At 33.3% G+C, this 27,208-nt stretch overlaps 1 protein-coding gene, 1 long non-coding RNA gene and 1 pseudogene across 2 annotated transcripts in view; 1 reads left to right on the top strand and 2 right to left on the bottom strand.

Moving 5' to 3' along the window:
• Nucleotides 1–26,852, top strand: part of LOC136276297 (uncharacterized) — a 34,596-nt gene extending 7,744 nt beyond the window's left edge. Inside the window, exons 3-4 of the long non-coding RNA XR_010714783.1 lie at nt 25,327–25,452; nt 26,397–26,852. This is a non-coding gene — a long non-coding RNA (uncharacterized lncRNA). The remainder of the gene's footprint in view (nt 1–25,326; nt 25,453–26,396) is intronic.
• On the bottom strand, nt 2,794–4,801 carry LOC136276584 (zinc transporter ZIP1-like; annotated as a pseudogene).
• On the bottom strand, nt 21,168–23,209 carry LOC105346440 (zinc transporter ZIP1). The gene is made up of 2 exons (XM_011454994.4): nt 23,074–23,209; nt 21,168–22,336 (listed from the first exon to the last, which is right to left on the bottom strand). The coding sequence occupies exon 2, from the start codon at nt 22,305–22,307 to the stop codon at nt 21,348–21,350; it is 960 nt and encodes a 319-aa protein (XP_011453296.3). The 5' UTR covers nt 22,308–22,336; nt 23,074–23,209; the 3' UTR covers nt 21,168–21,347.
• Nucleotides 26,853–27,208: the final 356 nt, after the last annotated feature.

Here is a 27,208-nt window from a genome sequence, read left to right as displayed (position 1 = left end):
TGGAATTGTTCTGTCAGTATTTTTTAAGCGGGAATGAAATGGGGAAATTAAAAAAAAATTAATGAATGAAATGTGCGAAGTAAAATACAGCTGTAATTTTCAGATGAATCTAATTTTTCATTTGTAAATTTATACGATAACTATTTGTTTTAAAGCTCGTAATCGTATATTAAAACACGCCGACGATTTACACCTTGAGATTACGAGATTATCTACGTTAATCTATCACATCCGGGTATTTTGAGTTCAGTTGAGAGCATCTTCCTATCATGTCGATATCAGTCTCGGGCATTTAGAAAATGTTTAAAAAATTGAACTTTTAGACAGGGTCATTCGGTGCAACAAAGGTAAGGTTTTGGATCCAGTCCTAGAATGTCTTATAAACGTAATTAATATGATTCTTTGTTTGTTACCCCCTTGTCCTGGTCAGTGTATGTACTAATAGTTGTTTAGCAGAGTAACTAAAAAAAGAACTTTGGGTCACATCGGTCACCTGAGCAACTGTGTCTAACTGACACAAGGAGCCAGAAGTCTATAGTCTTTCCCCTGGCCGCCTGATTACTAGTATATGGTTCTTCAAACTATCCTGCATTCGTTTCATTTAATACACGAAATGTTGTTGTTTTCCTTTAATACAGATGTGATGGCTCACATAAACTTAATATTCTTCTAAACTATCTTGCTTTGTGGCAACGCACTTTAAAAAATAAATGTTTGGCGTTTGGTCGAAATAGTTGATACTTTTATATACAATAAATAATTGGATTAATCTTGTTTAGCTCAATAGCTGCGATATATTTAAAAGAGAACCCAATGCATTCTCAGCTTACTTGATAAAAAGTTTTTTTCTTTTCTCATAAGTAGTAGTTTGACAATTTACACGTTAAGAACAACTCGGGAAATTTGAATTATCCAAACATGACAAACTGTATCGCTTAGCAACTGCCTTTTCCTATTTTTGTGTATGCAGCTAATTTACTTCTTTTCTGGATCATTGGGCTATGCCAGAAACGAAATTTACAATATAAGCATTTAGGTTTGGGTTTTTTCTCGCACTGATGTTCTAAGAGGTCATATTGTTTTTTGATAAACATAACTATTTAACGTATCCTTTTTTTACATCATGTTTGTTTACAAGCACATTACATGCAATTGAAGCCGGTTGAAATGTGTTATACATTGATCTCTATTATCAATTTATATAAATCATTTTCGTTCAAAAGCATATTTCTTTTATGATTTCTTTTCTTGTGGAAATCCACCGGAAATGATTTTACAAACATGAGTTCATGACATTTTTAATGCATTTAGTCATTTTTTATAATTTTTGGCAAAATAAGATTTTTTTCTAATTTGTGACGACCTGTTAAGACAGAAATTTGCTTTGTCATGTGTTTATGGCTAATAAATAGAATATTTTTTGTTCTACATTATTTTAGTTTTTAACTGAAGTTTTAGGGGAAAATATTTTTAAATATTTCGATAAATAATACAACATAGCGTGAAGGTGTCACATACCACATTACTTGTAAGTAATGAATTTCCCAATTAATTAATTTAACAAATTTTTCCAAAGAGCGGTCCCCATACAATTCGCCTCAGTTTAAATGAGCCAGTACCGGAATTGCATGTTTTTGCGTACCGCGTCATCAAAAAGTGGTGTATATAGCCATCTTACCACTCTAGTCAAGCTTACAAAAATTGAACGGATATGGACTTTACCCCTCGTGTCATGTTGACCGGTCTGTAAGCCAAGACACGACCACGCAACAAACCTTGGAGAACTAAGACTTGTGTCAATATTAGATACATAGATATGGATACATGTTGAATGTAAGGTGGAAATTCTCCCTTTAGCTACTATGTTCAAATTCTTTTATTATCCGAATTTTATTTTTAACTGAATCCAAAAAAAAACCCAACAAACAAACAAACGAAACAAACTGTGGCGACCACCGCACTGTGTATTTCAAGCGCTTTTCCTTATTTATTTTATTTACGTGAAACATATTTGTACGAAGTAATGGTTTTCAAAAAAAAGTCAACCAAATCACATTGCAATATCAGTCAAGTTGTTTCGAATGTTTTCTTTATTGAAGCTTCATTGTCACTCTTCATCATCGGAACTCGAGTTATGACCTTGATCGTAGAAAATTCAAGCCAAGAGCTGGTCGACTGAAAGTCAGCAATAAATGCACTGTGAATGAATGCGCTGGAATGAATGCACCTTAAAAAATAATGCTTTGCAAGCAATCAGATTTAAAAACTGCCGTTTATAAAGGAAGAAAACGTTAATATTACCTAACATTCAAAAGATCGGTGCAGACAGAATATATAGAAATTAACTGGGCTGACTATGTATTGATCCCTGGGTTCAGTATGTGCTCAAGAAGAAGGAAAAGGGGTTTTGAAAATTAATCACCTGACTTAAACGACAGGTCTATAAAGACCCTGCAATATTAGGAAACTTAAAAATATGTAGATGCTTTCCCCCAGGTTCTGTTAAGAGATTTATTTATGGGCATAGATACAACATATTGTGTTCAAATGTGAATATATATGTGCTGCTTTTTACTACAGATTTGATTGACAAAATGTCTTGAAGGCTCTCTCTCTCTCTCTCTCTCTCTCTCTCTCTCTCTCTATATATATATATATATATATATACACACACATACACATGTATACATTTCATATTGTAAAGTTGTGCTAACAGATTGTTAATGTTCCATAAAAACCATTCAACCAATAACCTACAAGACACAGCAAAATCCAAAAAAAATAAATCATAAAATGAATTCGATGCACTTCAGTGCACAACAATCCAACAATATTGTTTTTTATTCGTGTAATTCATTGATGAACTGTGATAACAATATGACAAAGGACAAAATAACGATAATCATAATGTGTAACACTAGATTAAACAAGCACGCAAAAATAGAGTGTCATAATTGGTCACTGGATTCACGAGACAATCTTTTAAATCTCTTATCGGATCGGCTAATGGTCGTGACCTTCGTGGTCGTGCTTCACAAACTGAATCCCAACAACAATAGCAAACCCGATTATTGTGAAAAAGACCTTCCAGTGACTCCTCTCTTTGGTTATGTGTATTTCATGGTTTAGGATTTCAAAAAATGTCATATATAGGAAACAACCGACGGAAAGACTCTGCAAGACACCGGAAGCTACGTCTTGCCCATGCGCGTCATCTCCAACTTCTGTTACTATGTAACCGATCACGACTCCTATTGGCGCGACAATAGACAACAAGAATAAAGATATTATTACGTATTTGAATTTTCTCAGATTTTCTTCTAGTTGGAAGCCCACGCTGAAAGCAACAGCGATTTTGTGAAGAGAGAGAACTCCAAGCAAAATCCAAGCGTCCTCCTCCTCTTTTTGCAAGCCAACGGCCAAACCCTCAAATATCATGTGAAAAGAGAGAGCTAAAAAGGAGCGGAAAACAAGGAATTTCAAATTAGGCTGCTCTATTATAACTTCTTCTGTCGATTTATCTGCGTTGCCCTTTTTATCCGTGTCCTCTGTTTTATTTGACCCAGCCATTTCTAGGTCCTTGGCGTCGTTTGGCTCAATTTTATTATCATGGCCATGATCGTGCATATGAAAATTTCCAAAGCCGTATTAACTGACAAGATGTTCTAAAGTAAGCGTTAGAAGAAACCCGCAACCCGCGATGGCCTCTGTCACAGGATACTCGAACGATATAGACTCTGTTAGCAGTTCTCGAGATTCAGGTAACAAATGCAAGATGGCTGTTGCTAGGAAAATCCCACCTGCAAAGCAGTTTAGGATCCCAATCCACTTCTTTATATTTTCTTTTTTTTCAAATATCCTCAACAAGGCAAACGGTATAAGGCCTATTAGGAACGTGATGAAAAACAGGATAAATATCCCCGTAATCCTCGCTGCCGACGCCATGATCAAATCTTACGGTGGGCAAAAGTTATCTGAAACCAAAAAAAGTAATTCAAATATTCCTACAGTGTAATCATGTTCATGCATTTGAAAGATTTTTTTTCAATTCTAAAATTATCCCTGAATTTAAATAACACATCTCATAAAAGGTTTTTCTTACAGGAGTTATTCATTGAAGTGTACAATAAAACAAGTTTTATTAAACATAAAAAAAAACTATAAAAACAACAACAAATCATGCTAACATATTTTAACATCTAATAAATAACACAAAACCTGTTTTTTTATAATTGTGTTTGTGCATAGGAAAATGTTTGTTCTTATTATCTTTTTAATTTGAAATTTAAAATTTGAAGACCAGCATAAATGATGGTTAGAATTTATGTTATGTCTATTTGTGTGAATTACTTTTTTAACCATTTTAAATCTTAATATTAATCTAACATATCAATTTCTATATCTTAAATCATCACATTTCACCAATTTAGAATATGACTTTAAATACTTTGACTTATAAACCCAAAAATTTCATATTTCTATAATAAGCAATAAAATTATGATATACTACTTAACAAGGATGGTGTAACCCTCCTGATAGCAACAGTATTAACAAACAAAATCAGTTATACAAAATCTCCATTTTTACAAAATTAACATGAAATGATACAATTAAAGTATGTATATTTAAAATTTTGCCTTTATATTCACGTTCAAATATTGAGCGATGAAGTTAATCAAAAACATATGCTGTAAAAGTTAAACAAACAAAGTTAGATTCCGAAAAGACACTTACTTGTATATTAGATTCACCTCCCACCATTAATGATCAGCTGGTCTTGAATGCCGCGCACTCAGCAAGTCTGGTATTTAAATAAATTACCTCAAAAAGAAATGCGCATTTCATCCAAACTACATGTACCTTCAAAATTTGCATATTTGACTACGATAACGTTAATACATAGAGTTATGTTATTCATTTTCCAAAATTTTTAATATCCGTGCAAACAAACACGAAACATGTCTGAAATTATAATAAGCTGAAACTTGAAACTATCAGTGCATTCGTAAAGGTTTTTTATTTCAAATTAGGAAATATTGCTGGAGAAGGAAAGGGTGAACAAAAATAAAGAGATATTTTAAAATACTTTATATATATTTTTAAAATACGCAATTATTAAATAATAAAACCATTACATTTCGTAAAAAGGGATCTATGGAAAAATACAATGTATATGAATATGAGGATTCTATGTGAAGAAAATTGTATAACAAAATGTGAAGTCCTTGCTATTAAGCTGTTTAAATAGTTTCAAACATGTGAATCCATGTTTTGTGTTGGCGCCCGCCTAAAATAAATTCCATAACAATCCAAAGCCGATCATCGGTGCAAACGTGAATATGATCTCGAACAATGTTGAATAATCCAACATATATGACCCCCTCTTAACCTACGTGATTGTAAAGCGAAACGACCATCTCAACCCAACACCTGCCCTTGCCAGAAATAAATTTGTACAAAAGTTACATCGAACGTTTGTCGTATGTTAATGACTGTGTATAGTGCAATTTTTACGCACACAGAGATCCTGATATTATTGCAAAAAAACTGGGCATTGTTCTGGAAAAGTGTTCTTTATGGTTAGTGGACAACAAATTGTCACTTCATCTTGGCAAAATGGAATCTATTTTATTTGGTCCATTTTTATCTTACTTATTGTTATAAAAAATTAAGGAAACATGTTATATTTCAAAGCATTATGCTATATTCCTTTTCAGTAGCCTGTCTTAATTCCATTATGTAATAGTATTATTATATATACCTATAGTAAATAATACTACATATTGTGTAGTGCACTTTTATTGTTATCAACTTAACTGTTATATTAAGGACCCCATTGGAAATAAGCTTTTAAACAAGGCTTTTATGGGCTATCCTAAGGTAATATTATCATTTGTAATCTATAATATAACAATATTGTAACCTTTACATTTCGTAAAAAGGGATCTGTGGAAAAATGTTACAATGTAACATTTACATGTAACCTTTACCTGTGGGAAAATACAATGAATATAGGCATTCTATGTGAAGAAAATTGTATAACAAAATGTGAAGTCCTTGATATTAAACTGTTTAAATAGTTTCAAACATGTGAATCCATGTTTTGTGTTGGCGCCCACCCAAAATTAAATCCCGGAACAATCCAAAGCAGATCATCGGTGCAATTATGATCCGATTATATTATGATAACAAGATTGAACAAATCGATTCCTATTGAGTTGCATAGTGCTGGAATAATATCTAGGGGGTTTCTTATTTGATATATTTTATATCTGTGATCATGGCATTCTGTGATATATTTACCTGAATAATAAAAGTGTGTTTAACAAAATAGACGAACTAGTTCTAGTGGCTTTCGATATTATACATAATGACTATTGGGTAGAGATATTAAACTAATGGCACATAGGGACTGATAATGGACATTAATCTAGAGGATAAAATGTTGCACTAACCCGGATGTCGTAGTTAAGTTAATTTAAATAAACCATCTGAATGGTCTTCTATTTGTGTCATTACAGTACTAATCTTATATATATATATATATATATATATATATATATATATATATATATATATATATATATATATATATATATATATATATATATATATATATATATATATATATATATATATATATATATATATATATATTTACATTCAACGTATATTTTGCATGTAAAGCTACGGCAGATATAGCACCATAACACAGACAGGGTACTAAAAGGTAAAATTACGAGTTTTAATTGTGACGTCACAAACGTTGAACGCTGATAAATACAACGTCACAAGTGAAAATCAAAGTTCACGCTTATGGCTGTTACAGTGGCTCTTCCATTAATTTAAACATACCCATAGGATAGTACAGTAATTTTGACGTATAATTTGCATTTGCGTACAAGGCAAGAAGGTAAAAAAAATGTAAATATAAGCATTAAATCCTTATTTTTTGAAAGATATAGTCTCATAACTGCAACGGTGTGTGCAAACAAATTTTCATAAAGCGCTAACGCGCGTTATTCAATTTGTATGCACACACCGTTGCAGTTATGAGACTATATCTTTCAAAAAATAAGGATTCAATACTTAAACATTGAATAACTTTAATCAAAGTAAACAATGTGGTGTCATCTGGTCAACAAAACTATTTGGGGTCAGACAAAGCATTGAATACTGTAAATTCCTAATTAAACGCGTGGAATTAATATCCGAGTAAAATCGCGAGAATCCCGTCTCTAGAATCTCGCTTTTAATTTTGGGACACATGTAAACTTCTTGAAACTAAGATAAAATTCCGGCATTCGCGATTTTATGTTCTCGCCATTTGATGGTTAATCGTTGAATCGCGTAAAATAAGGAATCTACAGTACTCATTCGTGTGAACATTACCGTGCAACATGTCCGTATAATAGAATTATATCAAACTTGTTTGCTAACATTCTATGGATAAAAATCCCAATTGCTTCCAAAAACATTTTTCTCCAATTGCTGCCGAAAAGAAAACAGAAAAGCTAAACTTTCCTTATTTCACAACGATTGATCAACAAGTTCTGACGACATTAACAAATAACTCTCAATGGCATGGGTCTTAGCGCAATGCCAATGGGGGTCATTTTAGTGTTCCCTGAGAAATCCACTTGACCAAGCGGGCGACCACTAAACTAAAAGTAAAATTCTCTTACTGTTCAAGGTTAAAGAATCGAAGGTAAAGTAACACGTGAACACAGGGTGGGTCAAGAAAATTGACCAACACTCGGTAGACAACACATAATTATTTTACAATTATCATTTATGGTAAAATGATAAAACAATATTCAGTAAATATCTCGAAAGGTGCTTTATCAAAACCGAAACTGAAATTCTATAAAGAAACTATAACTGAAATCTAAATAGCAATAAAAATGCATGTAAAAATACTAAATTTAAATTCACTAATTATGATTCTTTCTATTTCTTACGGAAATTGATAGTTTAGTACTTCACAGTTCTACGGGACCTGACAGGAGTAAAATCTACAGGATCCAATTTTAACCAGTTTATCGATCAGTCGACATCTTCAGCAACCTAAGAAAAATTACAGACTGCACAAAATACCGGTAATCAAGATAACTTCAGACTCAAAGTCCCATAAAAGAGGACTTGGACCCCCCCCCCCCCCCTTTTTTAACATGCTGTAAACATCACCAAAAATTCATAAACTTAACTCTTTACGACCAATTCATCATCTTTAAAAGGAAAAATATAAATATGAACAACAAAATGCTTTCTTTAATGATGCATGGGTGGTATAAGGGTAGCGATCATTGCTGAAAACAAATAATATAATCCGCTAACAAGGGTTATGTATTTTTTCCTGTAAGGTCGCTACTTTCAATCCCGCATGAACCACCAAAGAAAGCATTTCGTTGTTTAATTAATTCAATTCAGATAACATAAAAAGAATAGTTACACTGGTTCAGCACTTTGTAACAAAAGTTAGAGAAACACCATTATTGTACACAATAACATAACTGTGACCCCATGGTGTCGGGTTATGTCCGGTAATGAAAAAGTCAAAGTCTGTGTGATTTTGTAGCGCAAACAAAATCTAAAAGATAAAACTTATATCCGGATTGACTGTGTATCTAATCTTGTTCTGTTATGAGAAAAGGTCATATAACATCTAGTGGCAATATATGAACAGCTTTGATATGATTAACATATTTTTTTCTTTTCAAAAGAAACGTTAACGTATATTTTTGCAGTTAATACCAGGCTCCACCGTCACCAAAATTTTCAAATCCCTCTACTCCTTCCTCAACTTAAATCCTTTAAAGAAAAGTGCATAAACCTGAGGTAAAACCTCTGATTTGAGGCTGAGTATTGACTTGAGGAAAGTTGGTCACGTCGAAGCCAGGTCATCTAACATTTTATTGTCAAAACGTAAGACAAGTAAAGTGAATAACTGAAAATTCGCCAAAATTACAAGCGTAACATTTAATGTAAACTTAACACAATAGCTACACTTTAAACAATATTTAGAAGAAGACTACATAAGTTATTTATAACTTGTGTCTAATCCATTTGATTTAATCAATAAAATATGTTTAATTCAATTCAACAATACTCGTTTATAAATTTTCACCCGCTCACTTACTGATGTTCGCTGTGATATTGTAGGTATACATTCGAAGTAGTTCAAATGAAAAATGCTGCTGTATAAATTCACCCCTGCTTCGATCTTTGTTGGAAAATCACCTTGCGTGTACTTTTGATGGTCTGGAATTTTCAAAGGCAGCCACGGTCATATTTATCATGGGTGCATGATATGGTCCATAGCACAGGAGGATACAGCTTAAGTACAATTCAAAATGGGGGGTCACATCGGATGAATGTTTCCGATGATGAAAGTTAACTATTATAATTTTTGTAACTGATATACTGTATAAAAATGGCAGCTTGATCTTCTTTACATCTTTGTTTATGGCCATTCCCAAATTTGACCTTCGTTTAACAACCCTTTAAATACCTGAGACAAAGTTTAATCTTCAGCTTTTGATAGGTCACGAGGTCATTGCATTATTTTTGTAATATTAGTAAGTTAAGCGATGCTTAGGCAATAGTTTGTGTTCTATTTCAAATGGATTCGATGTGTAATGTATTGTTCATTTCGATTCCTTAACTTCGTTTAAAAGAATTTTTCATCAGTTAGGCACGGTATAGAATGCTAGTGGATTGTTTTATATGAATTCTATGTCTGAAATACAATGTTAAGTTCAGTGTTGTTAGTCAAACTTTTCAATTTACAACTAAAAATATACAATTTTGTTTTGTTAAGATTATATTCATGTTGGTAATATCAAGGTCGACACATAATTGATTACAGCTATTTACCTGTTTCGAAGACAAGGTCATTATAATTACTAAATTTAAGATCACAAGTTAAACTGCCTTTTGAAATCAAAGAACTGGGGCCAGTAAATAAATGTGTATGATCACGAGATGAGATTTATCAGATTTTTTTTTATCCATCAATGAGAAAGTGTTGATCATATTGAAATTATATGTTTTATTGGTAAACCGAGAACTAAAGTTATGAGAATATAGATTATGTAATATACATCACCAGTAGGATCAAAAGCTACAATCATCGGCACTATGGAAATTCTAAGAATCTTCCTCGAAAGGACCAGTTTTTAAAAAAATCAAGTCGAAGAAAAAAAGAGCTCTGCTTTATAAGAAGATATAAACAGCCTAAAACTAACAACAACAATGAAACCCTCTTAAAACCTTCGATAAGTATGTCAGGTCTAACAATTTTGGCTGACACAAGTTGTTTTCTAATAAAGCTTTTCATAAAATGTTGGTAGCTTTGATGTGACACAATGGCAAACTCCACGGTCTGTTTCCTCGACCATAAGGAGTCCTGATATGTGAATCCAAATCCACATTCTTTAATCAGTAAACCGTTTTTCACCGGGTCATTTTAAATTGAGCAAGGGCTGTTAAGCCCATGGTAAAAATAGAAAATTAGCACAGATTTAATTTCAGCATGTAAGATATTTTAGCATATTTAATCAATTCAACAAACCGTCAAGCAAGAATCATATACCAATGAAGCCAGAGTTGTTTATTTATTTACATCAAAATCAATTTTTTTTATAAATGTAAGGGATTTTTTTATTTTGTGCCTGATTTACTGAACATGCAAAGTGGGTAATTTTTTTTTGGGGGGGGGGGGGGGGGTGGGGGTGATGGTGGGGGTGATCAATGATATATTTGATTTCTGCAAAAACGTGCCTTATAAATACGAGAATCAAGCAAAGTAAATTTAACTATGCTACGACTATTAAATGTTTGATTTTTTTTTATTAATGATATTTATAAAGAATTGTGTATAAAAGTAATTCACATGCCCTGAAATTCATTTTTTTTAAATGGAATATAAAATTATAATGTGATGTGGTTAAGTTTCTCTCCGTTTCAATGGGATATGGATATTTGAAAAGCGTTTTTTGTAATAAATTGTTACTTATCGAATCTTTACAGAGAAAATATTTAAACTGGATTTTAGTCTCTCAGTCGGAAAAATAATGTTTTGGTGATGCTATTAGATTCACAATTCAAAATTGTATGAAAATTCATTTTACAAAAAAAAATTTAGCAAAAAAATTGTTCTTTTGAAGTAAGTACAATTGTGTATTACGTTTTTTTTTTCAGAAACTCTCACATGAAATAAAATAAAAAGGGGGAATGTCTATTCTAGCTCAACCGATTGGAATTTTCAGAAGAACTTTATCTGTCACGTGTTTTTTCTTCAAGCGTCGTCCCATTATTTTACTTTTTAGGCACCTGTTTGTTTCCAACGTCATCTATGTGTTGATAAGGTAAAGAAAATTTGGTACCAACTTGAAATTATCTATATAGTAAAAGAACTTTAAAAAATCGTAGCATGCTCTTGGTATGATAATAGAAATGCATTTTTGTGTTATACATTATATTTCAAAGTGAATAAGGGATCAGGCCCCAATAAGATAACATAAACAAGCAATGTAAATTTTTACAATGCTCAATTTGTAATATGTAGGCTAGTGATCTCATAATCTCTAAAAAAAAAAAGTTACAACGTCAATATATATCTTATTTATACTATATCATTATATTAAAGGAACAGTTTTGCTAAATATGATCTATGTATGGAATAGCATAAAAGTTAACTTAAAAAAATACAATTCAAAACGCCAAAATATCTCATTTGCTTATATTCCTTAATATACATATAGATTATAGCAAATGCCAACAGTTTTCTATCAAAAATAGGTTCGTACCACAGAGAGTATTTCAATTGGTGTAAGATGTATTGCTAGAGAGTAAATATATACAATATAAAAAAATGAATCGAACAAATACTACAAAGGTTTAATTGAGTTCATAAGTAACTTGCAAATTAAAAGTATAGAATTATTTTGATTTGTTATATGTTGAATATGTAAAAAAGCTAAATCAAATAATGGAATTCTGAAATATATATGTGATAGGGCTACATTGTTCAGACTACCTTGTTCAACTATCATCTTCAATGAGACGAATGAGGTTGAACAAATCTCGCCAAATTGCTATAAACGAAGTAAAGGAAATGGACGAGTCTTCCGAACTACTGATCAAATAACATATCTTTTTATTAGTCTACAATTCCCTGATACTTGACATGTCTGTTTGGGAGGGTAACAGTTGAAATGACATCCCCGAGAAAACCACTGTCAACCGACACGAAGCGGTTTCGAGCGGTGTCAGTTTCAACTGTTGCCCTTCCAAACAGGCACTATTTATTTTATTATACTGAATGTCTTAATTTTGAAGAAAACTGCTTTTAAATTTTGACGTGAATTCTACGGCGAATCGTACGCACATAATTTACGCGCTTGTAATTCCTTGTGATACCCGTTTCCAAGAGTGTTGCTAACGCTGAGCATAATAGAACGGATTATATACCGCGTCTAAACCAATCAGAATTCGGTATTTAACATGAAAGAATATTAAAAAAAAATTGTCGTACGGATGTGCCTTATAAATTGGACTTTTAGAAATCCCTAATAAATATGTTTCATAGATGTTTCTTATAAAATATTTGTTTTATTTTAGAAATTCCTTTTAGATAGGCCTTATAAAAATGTCTTACAAATTAGTCATATAGCTTAATGTGTGTCTAATAGATTTTCTGCAAAGATGTGACACAAATATGTCTTGTAACTATAGATTTTTCGAACAAATGTACTAGACTGTCTTTTGGATATTTGGAAATGTGTCTTAGTAGTTGTCACATAGATGTGCAATATAGATGAATCATATAGATGCGTTAAATAGATATGTGTTGTTGGTGTGCCAACTTGTATGTCTTATAAATGTGCATTATTTGTCTATAGTCTGTCCCAAGATATTTATGCTGCACATTTGGACAATTTTTAATACAAATACACAGACCTGTGAAAAAAGTGCAATTGAAATCGATGAACGGGAAAATTTCCAAGATACCTTCATTCACACATTGTCATTTTTCCCTCTTAAAAATTCAAAGGAACGAAAACAAACGTTTCAAAGGAGAAATCTTGGGATTTTTTCATTCTAATGAATGATCATCGTCTAAACCTATAGATATTTACAAATATCGAATAATATAAGAAAATATGCGGCAAAAATATCTTGGAACAGACTATAATATATGGATTCTGTACCAGTGTGTGGAATATACTAGGATTTGTACCAGTGTGTGGAGGAGATTGGGTACAGTACAAGTGTGTAGAAGAGATTGGGTTCTGAACCAATGCGTGGAGGAGATTGGTTACTGAATCAGAGTGTGGATGAGATTTGCTTTTGTACCAGTGCGTGGAGGAGATTGAGTTCTGTACAAGTGTGTGTGGGAAATTAGATTCTGTAGCAGTGTGAGTGAGAGATTGGGTACTGTACAAGTGTGTAGAGGAGATTTGGGTTCTTTACTAGTGTGTGGAGGAGATTGGGTTTTGTACCAGTGTGTGGAGGATATTGGGTACTGTACCAGTGTGTAGAGGAGATTGGGTTCTGAACCAGTGTGTAGAGGGGATTGGATTTTGAACTAATGTGTCGAGATGATTAAGTTTAGTACAGGTGTGTAGGGGAGATTAGGTTTGTACTTGTGTGCCGAGATGATTGGGTTTTGTACAAGTGTGTAGAGGGAATAAGGTTCTGTACCAATGTTTTGTGTAGACTGGGTTATTTACCAGTGTGTGGAGGAGACTGGGTTTTGTACAAGTGTGTGGATGAGATTAGGTTCTGTACAAGTGTGTGGGAGAGATTAGGTTCTGTATCAGTGTGTGGAAGAAACTAGGTTATGTACCAGTGTGTGGAGGAGATTGGGTACTGAACCAATATGTGGAGGAGATTGGTTACTGAATCAGAGTGTGGATGAGATTTGCTTTTGTAGCAGTGCGTGGAGGAGATTGAGTTCTGTACAAGAGTGTGTGGGAAATTAGATTCTGTAGCAGTGTGAGTGAGAGATTGGGTACTGTACAAGTGTGTAGAGGAGATTTGGGTTTTTTACTAGTGTGTGGAGGAGATTGGGTTAAGTACAAGTGTGTGGAGTAAGTTGGGTTTTGTACCAGTGCGTGGGGGAGATTAGGTTTTGTACCAATATGTGGAGGGGACTAGGTTCTGTACCAGTGTGTGGAGGATACTAAGTTATGTTCCAATGTGTGGAGGAGATTTGGGTTCTTTGATAGTGTGTGGAGGAGATTCGGTTTTGCACAAGTGTGTGGAGGAGACTGGGTTTTTTACAAGTGTGTGGATGAGATTTGCTTTTGTACCAGTATGTGAAGGAGACTGGGCTCTGTACAAATGTGTGGAGAAAATAAGGTTTTGTATCAGTGTGTGGAGGGGATAAGGTTCTGTACCAAAGTGTGGTGGAGACTGGCTTCTTAACAAGTGTGTGGAGGAGATTGGGTTTTGTACCAGTGCGTGGAGGAGATTACGTTCTGTACCATTGTGTGGAGGAGATTTAGGTTTGTTTTAGTGTGTGGGTGGAGAAGATTTAGTTCTGTATCAGTGCGTGGAGGAGATTGGGTTCTGTACCAGTGTGTGTAGGAGATTGGGTTATGTACCAGTGTGTGGAGGAGATTAGGTACTGTACCAGTGTTTGGAGGAGATTGGGTTCTGTACAAGTGTGTGGAGGAGATTCTGGTTCTTTACCAGTGTGGAGGATATTGCGTTCTGTACCAGTGTGTGGAGGATATTTGGTTTCTAAAACTCGATCTCAGGGAGGAGCAGTCCGGATGACTGGAATAGTTACATTTATCAGTGTCTTTGCCTGTGATATTACCCATAACTTCAAATGATGCCAAATTCAGGCGCCAGTGGGGTTTGCTTATTTATATTACAGTACAGAGTGTAGAGGAGATTTAGGTTCTTTACTAGTGTGTGGAGGAGATTGAATTTTGTACAAGTATGTGGAGGAGACTGGGTTCTGTATAAGTGTGTGGAGGAGATTGGGTTCTGAACCAGTGTGTGGAGGGGATTAGGTTCTGTACCAGTGTAGGGAGGAGATTGGGTACTGTACCAGTGTGTGGATGAGATTGGGTTTTGTACCAGTGTGTGGAGGAGATTGGATACTGTACCAGTGTGGAGGAGATTGGGTACTGTACCAGTGTGGAGGAGATTGGGTTTTGTACCAGTGTGTGGAGGAGATTGGGTACTGTACCAGTGTGTGGAGGAGATTGGGTTCTGTACCAGTGTGTGGAGAAAATAAGGTTTTGTATCAGTGTGTCGAGGAGACTAGGTTTTGTACTAGTGTGTGGAGGGGATAAGGTTCCGTCTAAAGTATGGTGGAGACTGGGTTCTTAACCAGTGTGTGGAGGAGACTGGGTTTTGTACCAGTGCGTGGAGGAGATTACGTTCTGTACCATTGTGTGGAGGAGATTTGGGTTTGTTTTAGTGTGTGGGTGGAGAAGATTTAGTTCTGTATCAGTGTGGAGGAGATTAGGTTCTGTAACAGTGTGTGGAGGAGATTTGGTACTGAACCAGTGTGTGGAGGAGATTAGGTTCTGTACAAAACTAAACGGGCGGGATTGATACTGGCCGCTCATGGCGAGTGGCCGCTGATTAATGATGGCCGTAACAGCAGGTGTGACTGTATTTAATCGCACGATGGCTTGAAATTATATGAGTATAAGTAATAAGGAATCATTCTTATCTAAATCGAAATTTATCATACAGCCCTTCGGGCTTTATTGGATTTGATCACGCCCCGACCGAAATTATCACCTCATGCTCAAAGAATGATTCCGTATCCCTTAATTTTTTTCTCATATTTAAGTTTATGTTATATGGATATTATCCTAGTTTAGAAGCCGACAATAAGAAAAGAATACATAACGAAAATGTTTAAAGAAATAGTATAGCAATTTTTAGGATATCAAAGACTCGTGTAATATATTTTGTAATGCAAAAAGGTGAGAGTTTCAATATCACTACTTTATACAGATATTTGGTATACTTATCAATGCATTCAAATTCATTATAAGGGAGGGGCGAGATCTCCTTATCGACGCTTTAATGCAATTGTAGATGTTCTCTCTTGAATGCAAGATACAACAACATACTGATGTAACAAGATATAGAAACATTCTGATGTAACAAGATATAACAACATACTGATGTAACAAGATATAACTACATACTGATGTAACAAGATACAGCAACATACTGACGTAACAAGATATACACCTGTAACAACATACTGATGTAGCAATAGCAACATACTGATGTAAAAAGATACAGCACGTTCTGATGTAACAAGATATAACATCATACTGATGTAACAAGATATTGCAACATACTGATGTCACAAGAAATATAACCATGATTTGTTTAACTTTTTAAGAAATGGGGATAGACTAATATTATTATTATAGTATAAAAGTTTAGGTGTTATTAGAGATCATTTCCCTGTGATTTTATTTCAACTATCTATAAATGTTATTTTTGTGAACAAATAAACACGAGTTAATGATGTTGCGGCGATAAATTTCTACAAAACAGCATTTAGTTAGGAGTTTTGGATTTCAGTTTGATTTAAAGATCATTTTTCTGAGATTTTATTGTTACTCTTGGATGAGTGATCACTTTACTTTCCAATGAAAATAATATCATTCAACCAGAAATAGCATTGCATAAACATTTTAATGAACGTCAATATATTGATAAAAAAGCACAAGTTCCAAACGTTTTGCTTAAATCTGCACTTTGAATATTATCTGCAAAAATATGGAATAAATTATATAAATTTAGTTTTCCTCTCCGGATTTTCAAGTTCAACTGAAATCTCGTACTCTCTGGTAGAGAATTGAATTAAAGGCGTGATCTTGAAAAGGAGATATCCGTATTTTGACCCAGGTGTAAATTATGAATTTCCCGCAACACTGCGGTAAAGGGAGATAGCGCCGTACCCCAATTTCAAACATCAAAAAACTGTCTTTTTACACCTTATTCGTAACGCCGCCCTGCAACAATTATGAAGGTGAATATGTTAAGATTTACATTAATTTTATCATAATTTAACGCACCCTATTAGTATAGATTACTGACCTTTAAAACATTCATGCATGTACAGTAAAGTAAACATAATATTGTTTAAATTAAAACTAAAGTAAGCTTTTCCTGCCAAAGGATGGTCACAAAAACCTGCGGACCCTTTGCCTTTGCCTGGGAGTGTTTTTTTCTATGCGATAATGCTGTTTACTTGTTTAAGTTATACAATCGTAATGAAGACAAAAGTCCACATCTTCAAAATACCCTCTAAACATTGCTTTTTGAATGGATTGCGTAATAGTATTCATAAATTGTTTAGCTTGTGCAATGTTTGTATAACTGGATTATGATAGGATCATCTTACAACCTCGTAGAAACCGTGCTTCACCAACAAAATCTTTACAGCAATAGCGAAATCAATTATTGTTAATTAAATCTTCCAGAGGCATAGTTTAGGACTCCAAAGGTCACCGATGGGAATGGATAGACAGCTCCTGATACCAGAAATTACGTCATGCCAATGCGTATCATCTTTAAATTCTATTATTTTTCAAATTTGTCAAGAATTAAAATATCAGGAGATTTTCTTTATATATTTACTGTACACTAATTCTTTTTAGCGTTTGTAAGGAATAAGTCTATAGATGCGTTCTCATATTTATTTTCTAATCCTTAAAAGTAATGTAAAAAGATACTGATTTGAGCCTTATTTTTCCCAAGATAATTTTTGTCGGTCTAATTTCTTTAACTATGTTTTGTTTTGATTTTTTGCTGATATAAGCAAACAATGTCAACTCCTTTAAAGAGTGTTGTTCCTTTTACACTCTTTTCACCAGGATAGTACCAATCACTCATTTCCAGAAATTACGATTGTCCAATATCTATAACCTTTCGATGAAGTAATGTCATTTTGGATAAACCCACAGCAATAATCGAACATTATAACCCTTTTTTCATCTCGAAGGTTCCCACTACTTACAATTGTGATCAAAAACTAGAGCAAACGTACAATTTAATTATATTCTATAATGGTGTCAAATTTTATGGATCACCCTGTATCGTCAAAAAAAATCCACCCATTCTGAGCATAATAACGACAAATATGCAATATCTTTAGTGAGGCAGAAGTACATTTGAATTCATTTTTTAAAAGAAAATCTCTACGACTAAACGTTCTGTCAACTCTTCCTGGTATGAATCTATACACCGCATTGTTAGAACCCTGCATTCCTAGCAAGCGTGTACAATGTGAAGTCTAGCAGTTCAGTAATAACGAACCGAATCCATGGAATTGTTCTGTCAGTATTTTTTAAACGGGAATGAAATGGGGAAATAAAAAAAAAATAATGAATGAAATGTGCGAAGTAAAATACAGCTGTAATTTTCAGATGTATCTAATTTTTCATTTGTAAATTTATACGATAACTATTTGTTTTAAAGCTCGTAATCATATATTAAAACACGCCGACAAATTACACCTTGAGATTACGAGATTATCTACGTTAATCTATCACATCCGGGTACTTTGAGTTCAGCTGAGGGCATCTTCCTATCATATCGATATCAGTCTCGGGCATTTAGAAAATGTTTAATAAATTGAACTTTTAGACAGGGTCATTCGGTGCAACAAAGGTAAGGTTTTGGATCCAGTCCTAGAATGTCTTATAAACGTAATAAATATGATTCTTTGTTTGTGACCCCTTTGTCCTGGTCAGTGTATGTGCTAATAGTTGTTTTAGCAGAGTAACTAAAAAAAAAGAACTTTGGGTCACATCTGTCACCTGAGCAAATGTGTCTAACTGACACAAGGAGCCAGAAGTATATAATCTTTCCCCTGGCCGCGGAATTACTAGTATATGGTTCTTCAAACTATCCTGCATTCGTTTCACTTAATACACAAAGTGTCGTTGTTTTCCTTTAATACAGATGTGATGGCTCACATAAACTGAATATTCTACTAAACTATCTTGCTTTGTGGCAACGCACTTTGAAAAAAAATGTTCGGTGTTTGGTCGAAATAGTTGATACTTTTATATACAATAAATAATTGGATTAATCTTGTTTAGCTCAATAGCTGCGATATATTTAAAAAAGAACCCAATGCATTCTCAGCTTACTTGATAATAAGGTTTTTTTTTTCTTTTCTCATAAGTAGTAGTTTGACAATTTACACATTAAGAACAACTCGGGAAATTTGAATTATCCAAACATGACATAAACTGTATCGCTTAGCAACTGCCTTTTCCTATTTTTGTGTATGCAGCTAATTTACTTCTTTTCTGGAACATTGGGCTATGCAGAAACGAAATTTACAATATAAGCATTAAGGTTTGGGTTTTTTCTCGCACTGATGTTCTTAGAGGTCATATTGTTTTTTGATAAACATAACTATTTAACGTATCCTTTTTTTACATCATGTTTGTTTACAAGCACATTACATGCAATTGAAGCCGGTTGAAATGTGTTATACATTGATCTCCATTATCAATTTATATAAATCATTTTCGTTCAAAAGCATATTTCTTTTATGATTTCTTTTCTTGTGGAAATCCACCGTAAATGATTTTACAAACATGAGTTCATGACATTTTTAATGCATTTAGTCATTTTTTATAATTTTTGGCAAAATAAGATTTTTTTCTAATTTGTGACGACCTGTTAAGACAGAAATTTGCTTTGTCATGTGTTTATGGCTAATAAATAGAATATTTTTTGTTCTACATTATTTTAGTTTTTAACTGAAGTTTTAGGAGAAAATATTTTTAAATATTTCGATAAATAATACAACATAGCGTGAAGGTGTCACATACCACATTACTTGTAAGTAATGAATTTTCCAATTAATTCATTTAACAAATTTTTCCAAAGAGCGGTCCCCGTACAATTCGCCTCAGTTTAAATGAGCCAGTACCGGAATTGCATGTTTTTGCGTACTGCGTCATCAAAAAGTGGTGTATAGAGCCACCTTACCACTCTAGTCAAGCTTACAAAAATTGAACGGATATGGACTTTACCCCTCGTGTCACGTTGACCGGTCTGTAAGCTAAGACACGACCACGCAACAAACCTTGGAGAACTAAGACTTTTGTCAACATTAGATACATAGATATGGATACATGTTGAATATAAGGTGGAAATTCTCCCTTTAGCTACTATGTTCAAATTCTTTTATTATCCGAATTTTATTTTTAACCGAATCCAAAAAAAAAAAAAAACAAACAAACAAACGAAACAAACTGTGGCGACCACCGCACTGTGTATTTCAAGCGCTTTTCCTTATTTATTTTATTTACGTGAAACATATTTGTACGAAGTAATGGTTTTCAAAAAAAAAAGTCAACCAAATCACATTGCAATATCAGTCAAGTTGTTTCGAATGTTTTCTTTATTGAAGCTTCATTGTCACTCTTCTTCATCGGAACTCTACTTATGACCTTGATCGTAGAAAATTCAAGCCAAGAGCTGGTCGACTGAAAGCCAGCAATAAATGCACCGCTGGAATGAATGCACCTTAAAAAATAATGCTTTGCAAGCAATCAGATTTAAAAACTGCCGTTTATAAAGGAAGAAAACGTTAATATTACCTAACATTCAAAAGATCGGTGCAGACAGAATATATAGAAATTAATTGGGCTGACTATGTATTGATCCCTGGGTTCAGTATGTACTCAAGAAGAAGGAAAAGTGGTTTTGAAAATTAATAACCTGACTAAAAACGACTGGTCTATAGAGACCCTGCAATATTAGGAAACTTAAAAATCTGTAGATGCTTTCCTCCAGGTTCTGTTTAGAGATTTATTTATGGACATAGATACAACATATTGTGTTCAAATGTGAATATATATGTGCTGCTTTTTACTACAGATTTGATTGACAAAATGTCTTGAAGGCTCTCTCTCTCTCTCTCTCTCTCTCTCTCTCTCTCTCTCTCTCTCTCTCTCTCTCTCTCTCTCTCTCTATATATATATATATATACACACACACACACATGTATACATTTCATATTGTAAAGTCGGCTAACATATTGTTAATGTTCCATAAAAATCAGTCAGCCAGTAACCTACAAGACACAGCAAAATCCAAAAAAAAAAATCATAAAATGAATTCGATGCACCTCAGTGCATAACAATCCAACAATATTGTTTTTTATTCGTGTAATTCATTGATGAACTGTGATAACAATATGACAAAGGACAAAATAACGATAATCATAATGTGTAACACTAGATTAAACAAGCACGCAAAAATAGAGTGTCATAATTGGTCACTGGATTCACGAGACAATCTTTTAAATCTCTGATCGGATCGGCTAATGGTCGTGACCTTCGTGGTCGTGCTTCACAAATTGAATCCCAACAACAATAGCAAACCCGATTATTGTGAAAAAGACCTTCCAGTGACTCCTCTCTTTGGTTATGTGTATTTCATGGTTTAGGATTTCAAAAAATGTCACATATAGGAAACAACCGACGGAAAGACTCTGCAAGACACCGGAAGCTACGTCTTGCCCATGCGCGTCATCTCCAACTTCTGTTACTATGTAACCGATCACGACTCCTATTGGCGCGACAATAGACAACAAGAATAAAGATAATATTACGTATTTGAATTTTCTCAGATTTTCTTCTAGTTGGAAGCCCACGCTGAAAGCAACAGCGATTTTGTGAAGAGAGAGAACTCCAAGCAAAATCCAAGCGTCCTCCTCCTCTTTTTGCAAGCCAACGGCCAAACCCTCAAATATCATGTGAAAAGAGAGAGCTAGTAACAGCAGAAAGGAGCGGAAAACAAGGAATTTCAAATTAGGCTGCTCTATTATAACTTCTTCTGTCGATTTATCTGCGTTGCCCTTTTTATCCGTGTCCTCTGTTTTATTTGACCCAGCCATTTCTAGGTCCTTGGCGTCGTTTGGCTCAATTTTATTATCATGGCCATGATCGTGCATATGAAAATTTCCAAAGCCGTAGTAACTGACAAGATGTTCTAAAGTAAGCGTTAGAAGAAACCCGCAACCCGCGATGGCCTCTGTCACAGGATACTCGAACGATATAGACTCTGTTAGCAGTTCTCGAGATTCAGGTAACAAATGCAAGATGGCTGTTGCTAGGAAAACCCCACCTGTAAAGCAGTTCAGGATCCCAATCCACTTCTTAATATTTTCTTTCGACAATTTCTTCTCAAATATCCTCAACAAGGCAAACGGTATAAGGCCTATTAGGAAAGTGATGAAAAACAGGATAAATATCCCCGTAATCCTCGCCGCCGACGCCATGATCAAACCTTACAGTGGGCAAAAGTTATCTGAAACAAAAAAAAGTAATTCTGATATTCCTACAGTGTAATCATGTTCATGCATTTGAAAGATTTTTTTTCAATTCTAAAATTATCCCTGAATTTAAATAACACATCTCACAAAAGGTTTTTCTTACAGGAGTTATTCATTGAAGTGTACAATAAAACACGTTTAAGAAAATAAAAAAAAAACTATAAAAACAACAAGTCATGCTAACATATTTTAACATCTTATTTTTATTATTGTGTTTGTGCATACGAAAATGTTTGTTCTTATTATTTTTTTAATTTGAAATTTAAAAATTGAAGACCAGCATAAATGATGGTTATAATTTCTGTTATGTCTATTTGTGTGAATTACTTTTTTTACCATTTTAAATCTTAATATTAATCTAACATATCAATTTCTATATTTTAAATCATCACATTTCACCAATTTAGAATATGACTTTTAATACTTTGACTTATAAACCCACAAATTTCATATTTATATAATAAGCAATAAAATTATGATATACTACTTAACAAGGATGGTGTAACCCTCCTGATAGCAACAGTATTAACAAACAAAATCTGTTATACAAAATCTCCATTTTTACAAAATTAACATGAAATGATACAATTAAAGTATGTATATTTAAAATTTTGCTTTTATATTCACGTTCAAATATTGAGCGATGAAGTTAATCAAAAACATATGCTGTAAAAGTTAAACCAACAAAGTTAGATTCCGAAAAGACACTTACTTGTATATAAGATTCACCTCCCACCATTAATGATCAGCTGGTCTTGAATGCCGCGCACTCAGCAAGTCTGGTATTTAAATAAATTACCTCAAAAAGACATGCGCATTTCATCCAAACTACATGTACCTTCAAAATTTGCATATTTAACTACGATGACGTTAATACATAGAGTTGTGTTTTTCATTTTCCAAAATTTTTAATATCCGTGCAAACAAACACTAAACATGTCTGAAATTATAATAAGCTGAAACTTGAAACTATCAGTGCATTCGTAAAGGGTTTTTATTTCAAATTAGGAAATATTGCTGGAGAAGGAAAGGGTGAACAAAAATAAAGAGATATTTTAAAATACTTTATATATTTTAAAATACGCAATTATTAAATAATAAAACCTTTACATTTCGTAAAAAGGGATCTATGGAAAAATACAATGTATATGAATATAAGCATTCTATGTGAAGAAATTTGTATAACAAAATGTGAAGTCCTTGCTATTAAGCTGTTTAAATAGTTTCAAACATGTGAATCCATGTTTTGTGTTGGCGCCCGCCTAAAATTAAATCCCATAACAATCCAAAGCCGATCATCGGTGCAAACGTGAATATGATCTCGAACAATGTTGAATAATCCAAATTATATGACCCCCTCTTAACCTACGTGATTGTAAAGCGAAACGACCATCTCAATCCAACACATGCCTTTGCCAGAAATAAATTTGTACAAAAGTTACATCGAACGTTTGCCGTTTGATATAATATTATTGCACAAAAACTGGGCATTGTTCTGGAAAAGTGTTCTTCATGGTTAGTGGACAACAAATTGTCACTTCATCTTGGCAAGACAGAATCTATTTTATTTGGTCCATTTTTATCTTATTTATTGTTATAAAAAATTAAGGAAACATGTTATATTTCAAAGCATTATGCTATATTCCTTTTCAGTATCCTGTCTTAATTCCATTATGTAATAGTACTATTATATATACCAATAGTAAATAATACTACATATTGTGTTGTGCACTTTTATTGTTATTGACTTAACTGTTATATTAAGGACCCCATTTTAAATAGGCTTTTAAACAAGGCTTTTATGGGCTATCCTTAGGTAATATTATCATTTGTAATCTATATAATAACAAGATTGAACAAATTGATTCCTATTGAGTTGCATAGTGCTGGAATAATGTCTAGGGGGTTTCTTATTTGATATATTTTATATCTGTGATCATGGCATTCTGTGATATATTTACCTGAATAATAAAAGTGTTTGACAAAATAGACGAACTAGTTCTAGTGGCTTTCGATATTGTACATAATGACTATTGGGTAGAGATATTGAACTAATGGCACATAAGGACTGATAATGGACATTAATCTAGAGGATAAAATGTTGCACTAACCCGGATGTAGTAGTTAAGTTAACTTAAATAAACCATCTGAATGGTCTTCTATTTGTGTCAATACAGTACTAATCTTATATATATCTATATCTATATCTATATCTATATATATATATATATATATATATATATATATATATATATATATATATATATATATATATATATTACCATTAATAACTTTAATCAAAGTAAACAATGTGGTGTCATCTGGCCAACAAAACTATTTGGGGTCAGACAAAGCATTGAATACTCATTCGTGTGAACATTAGCGTGCAACATGTCCGTATAATAGAATTATATCAAACATGTTTGCTAACATTGTATGGATAAAAATCCCAATTGCTTCCAAAAACATATTTTTCCAATTGTTGCCGAAAACAAAACAGAAAACCTAAACTTTCCTTATTTCACAACGATTGATCAACAAGTTCTGACGACATTAACAAATAACTCTCGTTGGCATGGGTCTTAGCGCAATGCCAATGGGGGTCATTTTAGTGTTCCCTGAGAAAATCCACTTGACCAAGCGGGCGACCACTAAACTAAAAGTAAAATTCTCTTACTGTTCAAGGTTAAAGAATCGAAGGTAAAGTAACACGTGAACACAGGGTGGGTCAAGAATATTGACCAACACTCGGTAAACAACACATAATTATTTTACAATTATCATTTATGGTAAAATGATAAAACAATATTCAGTAAAGATCTCGAAAGGTGCTTTATCAAAACCGAAACTGAAATTCTATAAAGAAGCAATAACTGAAATCTAAATAACAATAAAAATGCATGTAAAAATACTAAATTTAAATTCACTAATTATAATTCTTTCTATTTCTTACGGAAATTGATAGTTCAGTACTTCACAGTTCTACGGGACCTGACAGGAGTAAAATCTACACCATCCAATTCTAACCAGTTTATCGATCAGTCGACATCTTCAGCAACCTAAGAAAAATTACAGACTGCACAAAATACCGGTAATCAAGATAACTTCAGACTCAAATTCCCATAAAAGAGGACTTGCCCCCCCCCCTTTTTTTTAACATGCTCTAGACACCCCTTTTTTTTCACATGCTCTAGACATCACCAAAAATTCATTAACTTAACTCTTTACGATCAAATCATCATCTTTAAAAGGAAAAATATAAATATGAACAACAAAATGCTTTCTTTAATGAGTCATGGGTGGTATAAGGGTAGCGATCATTGCTGATAACAAATAATATAATCCGCTAACAAGGGTTATGTATTTTTTTCCTGTAAGGTCGCTACTTTCAATCCCGCATGAACCACCAAAGAAAGCATTTCGTTGTTTAATTCATTCAATTCAGATAACATAAAAAGAATTGTTACACTGGTTCAGCACTTTGTAACAAAAGTTAGAGAAACACCATTATTGTACCCAATAACATTACTGTGACCCCATGGTGTCGGGTTATGTCCGGTTAAGAAAAAGTCAAAGTCTGTGTGATTTTGTAGCGCAAACAAAATCTAAAAGATAAAACTTATATCCGGATTGACTGTTTATCTAATCTTGTTCTGTTATGAGAAAAGGTCATATAACATCTAGTGGCAATATATGAACAGCTTCGAAATGATTAACATATTGTTGTCTTTTCAAAAGAAACGTTTACGTATATTTTTGCAGTTAATAACAGGTCATCTAACATTTTAGTGTCAAAACGTAAGACAAGTAAAGTGAATAACTGAAAATTCGCCAAAATTACAAGCGTAACATTTAATGTAAACTTAACACAATACCTATACTTTAAACAATATTTAGAAGAAGACTACCTAAGTTATTTAAAACTTGTGTCTAATCCATTTGAATTAATCAATAAAATATGTTTAATTCAATTCAACAATACTCGTTTATAAATTTTCACCCGCTCGCTTACTGATGTTCGCTGTGATATTGTAGGTATACATTCGAAGTAGTTCAAATGAAAAATGCTGCTGTATAAATTCACCCCTGCTTCGATCTTTGTTGGAAAATCACCTTGCGTGTACTTTTGATGGCCTAGAAATATCAAAGGCAGCCACGGTCATATTTATCATGGGTGCATGATGTGGTCCATAGCACAGGAGGATACAGCTTAAGTACAATTCAAAATGGGGGATCACATCGGATGAATGTTTCCGATGATGAAAGTTAACTATTATAATTTTTGTAACTGATATACTGTATAAAAATGTCAGCTTGATCTTCTTTACATCTTTGTTTATGACCACTCCCAATTTTGACCTTCGTTTAACAACTCTTTAAATAACTGTGACAAAGGTTAATCTTCAGCTTTTGATAGAACGATGTCATTGTTTATTGTAATATTAGTAAGTTAAACGATGCTTAGGCAATAGTTTGTGTTCTATTTCAAATGTATTCGATTTGTAATGTACTAGTATTGTTCCTTTCGATCCCTTAACCCCGTTTAAAAGAATTTTTCATCAGTTAGGCACGGTATAAAATGCTAGTGGATTGTTTTATATGAATTCTATGTCTGAAATACAATGTTAAGTTCAGTCTTGTTGGTCAAACTTTTCAATTTACAGCTGAATATATAAATTGTTTTGTTAAAAATTATATTCATGTTGGTAATGTCAAGGTCAACACATAATGGACAATGGCTATTTACCTGTTTCGAAGACAAGGTCATTATAATTACTAAATTTAAGATTACAAGTTAAACTGCGTTTTGAAATCAAAGAACTGGGATCAGGGTGTAAATGTGTATG

Source organism: Magallana gigas, chromosome 6, assembly GCF_963853765.1.
Source record: "Magallana gigas chromosome 6, xbMagGiga1.1, whole genome shotgun sequence".
In the NCBI taxonomy this organism is placed as follows: Eukaryota; Metazoa; Mollusca; class Bivalvia; order Ostreida; family Ostreidae; genus Magallana; species Magallana gigas.
The sequence above is the reverse complement of the archived record's forward strand: the minus strand, read 5'-3'. Positions and strand labels throughout refer to the sequence as shown.